Source organism: Nothoprocta perdicaria, unplaced genomic scaffold (assembly GCF_003342845.1).
Source record: "Nothoprocta perdicaria isolate Ctin4 unplaced genomic scaffold, notPer1 scaffold_156, whole genome shotgun sequence".
NCBI lineage: Eukaryota > Metazoa > Chordata > Aves > Tinamiformes > Tinamidae > Nothoprocta > Nothoprocta perdicaria.
In genome coordinates, this window is record NW_020454716.1 from 856,819 (window position 1) to 863,968 (window position 7,150).

At 48.9% G+C, this 7,150-nt stretch overlaps 2 protein-coding genes across 2 annotated transcripts in view; one reads left to right on the forward strand and one right to left on the reverse strand.

Annotated features, from left to right (window-relative positions):
- Positions 1-1,497: 1,497 nt before the first annotated feature.
- On the reverse strand, positions 1,498-7,030 carry KBTBD4 (kelch repeat and BTB domain containing 4). Its single transcript, XM_026035142.1, has 4 exons — positions 7,007-7,030; positions 5,313-5,933; positions 3,730-3,836; positions 1,498-3,117 (listed from the first exon to the last, which is right to left on the reverse strand). Exons 2-4 carry the CDS (start codon positions 5,902-5,904, stop codon positions 2,257-2,259), a joined length of 1,560 nt encoding a protein of 519 aa, XP_025890927.1. The 5' UTR covers positions 5,905-5,933; positions 7,007-7,030; the 3' UTR covers positions 1,498-2,256.
- NDUFS3 (NADH:ubiquinone oxidoreductase core subunit S3) overlaps positions 6,186-7,150 on the forward strand; it is a 6,407-nt gene continuing 5,442 nt past the window's right edge. Inside the window, exon 1 of the mRNA XM_026035123.1 lies at positions 6,186-6,284. Within this exon, the coding sequence (XP_025890908.1) occupies positions 6,186-6,284 (99 nt within the window). The remainder of the gene's footprint in view (positions 6,285-7,150) is intronic.

Below are 7,150 nucleotides of genomic sequence, written 5' to 3' on the forward strand. Positions count from 1 at the left end.
GGCGGGCCGGGCCGGGCCGGGACAGGGCGGGCCGGGCCGAACCGAACCGACCCGAGCCGCCTGACGGTGCCTGTGCCCCGCGCAGCTCGTGGCCGAGGAGCAGGTGCGCGCCGTGCTCACCCTCAACGAGGAGTACGAGACCCGCTTCCTGTGCTGCTCGGCGCAGGTGAGCGCGGCCGCGCACGGCTCCCCCGCCGCCGCCGCGGGCGGGCCGCGCTGCCCCGCCGCCCGTGCGAGCCGCCCCGCGCCGCGCGTTTCAGGAGTGGGCGGCCATGGGCGTGGAGCAGCTGCGCCTCAGCACCGTGGACCTGACCGGCGTGCCGAGCCTGCAGCAGCTGCGCGACGGCGTGCGCTTCATGCTGGCGCACCGCGCGCGCGGCCACAGCGTCTACGTGCACTGCAAGGCGGGCCGCTGCCGCAGCGCCACCATGGTGGCCGCCTACTTGATCCAAGTAAGGGGCCACACGCGCTCGGACGGGCCGGTGAGGGTGAATTCACTAACCGCGAGCGAAGCTTCCTTGGCTTTCTTTAGTGCAGACTTCTCCGCTGATCGCCTAAAGTTGTGAACGCCTTTAAAAATGGATTTCAGGATCACAACAAGTGATTTCTGAGTTCCTCCGCAGGTCCAGCTGTGGGAACTACCTCTGGAAACACAATCCTACCTGCGGATCCTTCTGTTGGAATTCTTAAAAACTCCCTGGAAAATTTGTTCTTAGTAATACATGAAAGTGCAGGAACAAGGGAAATACTAACAAAGAGGTTAAAAAAAAAAAAAAAAAAAAAAACTTTTCCCTCAGTCTGATGGGACTAGGGCAGGAAACTACTTCCATCTTGGAAGCATGAGCAAAAGCAAATATGGGGGTACCAGACAACGTTTTGTTTTTAAATCAGGTACGCATTTCATGAACTTGTATTTACTTGAGAGGGACAAAAGGAGCAAGTTTTCTAACTGAATTTTTACATCTGTAGCCTCTGTGAAGGCTCCATTAACCTTTGCAAGGGTAGAACAGCTTTTCACATGCTGTGTTTCTGCCTTTTCAGCTGCATCACTGGACTCCTCAGGAAGCAATAGAGGCTATTGCCAAGATCCGTCCCCACATCCTCATTCGGCACAAACAGGTGCAGGTCCTGGAGGACTTTTACAGGAGCATAATGGCTGGGACAACTGCAAAGAGTCAGTAAGAACCATAAAAATCTCAGCTCCGTAGAGAACAAAACAAAAAAAATGTATCTTAATGAACTAATGAAGGTTTGTGTTCTGTTTCTTGGCCATCAATAAAGAAGCTTTTTATAATACACTATTTGGAAGGGGAGGGTGGCTGTTATCATTAATGCTTTCCTCCTTATGGCTTGTCTCTTAGTTCTTTTAAAGCCACATAGGTTTTTCAACACGCACAGTATCAGCGCAGAGCCAAACTGCCATCCACATAATGCTCTTGTATTTGCAGCAAACAAAAATAAAACTGTGTCTCAGCAGAGACTTTATTCACTTTCTGACCCAAAGGGTTACAGTGCGAGAGAGGGTAGGAGGAAGTGGACTTAATTCCATCTTTCACCAACRCTATGTTATGATTACAATTGGGATTCCCTGTACAGACAAGAAAGCCAATGCTCTCAAGAATCATCTCCCTCTTTATGCTAGGTGACAGCACAGCAGAAAGCAGGGACCCAGTTTGTTATCACTCCTCTAGAAGTGCTCAAGCATACAACCGAATCACAGTTTGGGCTCAGCTTTGGAATCTGTCCCCCATTAATATAATTTCTGTCAGTCCCTCCTGCTGCTACAAAGACATGTTTAAATGAAGACTTCCCTGCAAGACAGACAGAGCACATACACTCTCTGTGAGTGGCAAGAGCAGCAATGCAGTCTCCTGGTCAGTTAAAAATAGCAGTCTGGGCCAAGAAGGAGGTTGTCCATATGCTATAGGATTTGTCACAAGTGGATGGTTCCAGGCTAAAAAAGCCACTTGCTGGAGTTTTGGCCTCAAATACAAGCAGTTTATTATCAAGGGATTACAGTAATGGCATTCAGTCCACCTGAAACCTAAGATGCAGCAGTTGAATAGTGCTATGCAAGAGAACAGGCCCGCAGCTGGGTGGCAGGCACTCCCCCTGTGCAGCTACAGAGGATGGGCTGCTTGCTGGATGCTGTGAGTTCGTAGTAAGTGGAACTGGTGTTGAGGATGCCGGATGCCTCTGAAGTGCACAGCGGGAAAGTTTTTCTGCCCTTCCTACCAGTGGGCCGTTCTTTCCGTTCTAGGCCAGGACAAACTGCAGGTTAGTGAGCAGCACTTTGATGCCACTTGTGACTGTTACCACAGAGGTGGCTGGGTTAAGTTTAAAAGTATTTGCATCCCCCTTTTTATAGCGATCGCGAAAGACGTAGATGCTGCCGTTGCAGCTGGCGATTTTCCAGAGGGATGGTACTGAGCTCCAGGCGTCGGGCAAGCACAGCCGGGTGAAGCTGTCGAGTAAGGGATTGTAGCACAGCAGCGAGTCGCCCTCAGCTACAATGAACACCACATCCTTGTGCACGGCGGCGTGCATGCGGCCGGCGAAAGGCAGTACATAGGGCTTCACGTGGCATTTCTCCGTGTTGGTATCGTAGCACTGAATAAGCCGAGAGGGCTTGGTGAAAAAGTCCAAGTCGTTCTCTTCCCCTCCCAGCAGGTAGATGACACCATTAAGGTTTACACCTGCAGCCCCAGACACAGCCACTTCCAACTGGCTGGTCTCTGTCCATACGTTGTCTCGTACTCTGTAATATATGACAGCATTAGAGAGAGTGTCCTGCAGAGTTTTCCCCCCCAATGAATATATAGCATCCTTGCTTGGCACAGAGACCAGGGTATGTTGGAGCCGGTCACGGGGCAGAGGGGCACACCATTCCCAGTCTATCGTTGCGTTGTTGCATTTCCACATGCGGCGTGGGATGGAGCCGCCGACAACGTAGAGGTCACTGCCGTGCTTGCAGGCCGCAGTGATCTGGTGACACAGGCTGTTCTGGCCGCTCACGCTTATGGAGTCGTCATCAGCACAATGCAGAGAGACAGCGAGCGAGTGCGTACGTGACGACTCCTTCCCGATCAGGTAGATGTGAACATTTTCTCCAATCACCTGAGGGAAAGGAGGAGTGTCAGCCACAACAGGACCCAGGCATGTTTATACACATAAACACACATATACACATGCTATATATTCATCGGGGGGGAATGTCTAAGACCGAATCTTTAAGTGTTTTAGGACCCACTGTGAGGCTGTAGTGTGTGACCTGATCCCAGTACCTGCCACCTTAGAGTGCTCAGGGTTCAGAGCCTCAAAGCCTTTTCAAGCCTTCCGTCATATCTGATCTAGCAGTGTGCAACATTGTTCACTTGAAACCTAGAGGCTATAATCTAATTAAAAGCTGGTCATCTCACTGAGCAAGTAGAATTATTAAGGGGTGAATGCCAACCTGTTAAGATTTTTGAACGAGCTCTTCAATAACCGGGCATCTGGTGAAATGTGCTGCTTGTGGCATGGCCCCAATTGCTGGCAACAGCAGCATGAAGGTGGAGCAGCCGTCAGCGGGGTTTCTATTTAGGACCTCCGTATTGCCCACACCAGCACCACGAACCACAGTGACAATTCACGTCTCACAACTTTCAAGTGATTCTGGTGAGCAGATGACTCCTTCCCTGGGAGTGCACAACCACTGCTCTAAGCCCAGGACAGGAGGTCTCTTCCTACCTTCAGGCTGGATCGCAGCGTCTCCGAAAAGCCGGCCCGCTCTTCCTTGTTGAAGTTGATCCAGGTTTCTATGGCAACTGTTGGGTTTTGAGAGCATGGGACGCCATCTGCGGTCCGGGGACAGAAAGGAGTTTATCAGATCCACACAAAACCCAAAGACACCTGCACTCCTGGCCCTCCATTTCTCCAACTCCTACTCACCACCCGGCCACAAACCCCACCCCGTTAGAGTGCAAGGAGAGAGACAAGAGTTTATAGATTTTGGCAGACACAATCAGTACTACAGCCAGGCATCTACATCCAATTTGCTTGGTGAAATTTAAGAAGATAGGATTGCCGGATTTTACATTTTTTGGATGAATTTCAACAAAGGAACCTATGTCAGAGAGAAAGAGGGCAGGAAAGATACTTTACAGGCTTTGTGAGGATGAAAAGCACTCTCTCATCAAGCAAAAAGTTTCTCTTATTTAAGAGCAGCAGCAGCTGCATTTCTTGGATCAGTGACTTCTCCTGCAAGTTAGTCCAGCAAAGGTGATTTGCAACAATTTTTCTTCCCCATGCACTCCCTCAGACAACTGACCCTCAAGACTGGCTATTTGTACTATGGTGAGCTACTGTAGCTTTCCTTAGCAGTGTGGTAATAGGAAACATTCTACACAATACACTTTCTTTAATTGTCCATTAACTAAATCGACACACAGGAACTAAAAGAAAAACAAATCTATTCCATACCCAAATATGGAAGTAGATAATGCATAGATAAAAATTCTTAAGCAAGTAGTTTAATTTAAGACCACAAAAATTAAAAGTTGTAATTGTAAAGTGATGGTTACTGCAAGGCATAACGAAGGAAAAAGTTAAGGGTGACTGGCCACTATAACTTTATTTTCAACTGTAAGAATATTTCATGAAGCCACAAATTTAAATATTTTAGGTTTACAAAACCAGGAACAGTTACAAAAATTCCTCTAGTTTTATTTTGGTCTTTCTTTAGCTATCACTACATACTCTCAATAGGTTTTTGACTGTGACTGTCTTTAGATGCAAAGGAAATCTGTCAGGTCTTTATCAGTTAAGACTTGCATAGCATCAACTTTAAGTCTCAAGGACAGATTTACCAATACTCAAAAAAAGCCAGTCATGGCAGGTTTGCAGGTATAAGAGCAAATAAAGTGCATGTGACACAAAGTGTAGTAATGTGTCCATTTACAGATGTTTTTGTTCATTATATTTTAATTATAAAAAGAAAGGAGGCTGCTCTGGGAGTCCCAAATCCAGCATGTATGAATGAGGAAGTCTCATCTACACTCTTTCTTTCTCCAGGAAATGCTAAATAAATCCACAAAAATTGAACTGTACAGCACCATCGTGGACAGGTTTTAAAGCCCCGGCTTAGCAGTTTTCTCTGATGAAATTATGCATCATGCTTTGTTTTGCTTTGCTCAGCTCCTGAATAGACAGTGATTACGAAGGCTTGTGCCCTTCCATCTGTCTCAGTTTTTCAGTCCCTGCCACACTCTCATGCTGCAGCCTCAAATCTCTTTCCACATTCACACTCTTAACTAGCCTCAAAAACTCCTTACCTGTAAGGATGTCTGTCAACAGGCGGAGAGGTAGGTGTAGAAACTCCTCTGTGTCTTGAAGCTGAGACAAGTGCGACTTGGCACAGTGTTTGGCAGCTGTGTAGAGCTCCACGTCACTGTGTTGATCTGCCAGCCACATGACCTGCAGACAGTTCCTAACCTGCACCGTTCGGGCCAGGAAACGGGAGCACTCTTCAAAAAGGGCAGTCAGTTGGTACATGTCTGCCACCTCGTAGGTTTCCTGCAGTTCCTCTGCCCTCAGCTTTACAGTCCCATGGTAAATATAGTCCACAAGGAGCTGGAAGACACTCTCGCTAACATCCTGCAGCTCAATGACTCGGTTGTGGGCCTCCTTTAGGTTGGACGTGAACATGGAACGAAAGAAGCAACTCTGAGCTGAGAGGACCAAGCGGTGCAGCTGGAATTCTTTGCCTTCCACAGATATCGTAACATCGGCAAACAGCTCATCCTCCAAGCACAGCTTCATGATGCCCTGCGCCACGCGGCCCGAGTGCGAGCGATCCGTGAAGGTGTAGTTCACAAAGTAGTTCTCTTCTGTGGAGGAGCCTCCGGTCTCTTCCGACGAGTCCATGGTGCTGCACGGATCAGCCCTCCAGCAATCTGTAAAATCGCAGTAGTTGTAAGACTTCCCCCCTCCACTAACAAGATTATGCAGTAGGAAAGGGCAAAACCGAGGATTTTGGTGAGAGGCCAGCCTGTTTTATATTTAACATAAATAGCACTGCCAGAAACTTCTGCTTGAGCTTCAGAACCCCAAACTGCTAAAACAATGAGAAGCTGGCACAACTAAAATAAAATTATAAAATTATAAAATTATAAAATTATAAAATTATCCAGTACAGTCAGCACATCATGGCATCATCAGAGGACAAACATGTCCTTCCACCTCCCGTTTCACTGACACAAAGCAACGCGGTGACAGTGACCGAGGGGGACGCTCAGCGCCCACAGGTGAAACGCGCCCAGGGAGGCGAGCCCCGCGGCTGCACAGCGTGGGAGACGGGAGGGCCTCGGGCTGTGCTAACAAGGAGCACAGGCAGCAGTTCACATCAGCAGCAGCAGTCAGTATCATCACATCAGCAATTCACAAACTTGTGCAGCGGTATCAAATAAGGCGAGCTTGTTTTTTACCAAAAAAASAGGCACAAAAAGGCCTGCCAGACATAACCACCAGTCCTTCAAACTAACCAGCTGAAAAGCCTGCCAAGTCCCTGACGGTCATTCTCAATTTACCAGCGTGCCAGACAGCTCCAGTGCGTAACAGCACATAAGAGACGTTGTCAGGCACCGCTTACCAAGCACCAAGGGGAACTCCACTATCGGGATAACACTGAGCAGGGCACAGAGATTGCAGAGCTCCTAACAGTTTGCCACTAACAAAGAAGTTTACCGCTTGGGGAAGAACTGCTGTACAAAGCAGCTTTTATTTATTTATTTAATTTTTATGACTCTTGACAGCTTTGGCAGCAAATAGTTGACCACCTGCATTCACACTAAAACTTCTGTTTAGCTTCAGCCATTAGCCATGGTGATGATCGCACAAAGCACTCGAGACTCCCACCCACCACCCCCAGAAGGAATTCTTCTCCTGGAGATCTGCAGTGGCTCTTCCAGSCTTTACCTTCCCCAGGACGCACTTTCCCACCATGGCACGAGAGGGCTTTTGAACTCACATGCTGTTGGTGGGCGGCGGTTCCCACGCCCTTACCGCTCGGGGCGCGAGCGCCGGCTCGCAAGCCCAGGCCTCTCGCTACCCCAGCGCGGGCTTCGGGCCCCGCTGCGGACCCTCACCGAGGAGCCCCGGGGCGCCGGGCACC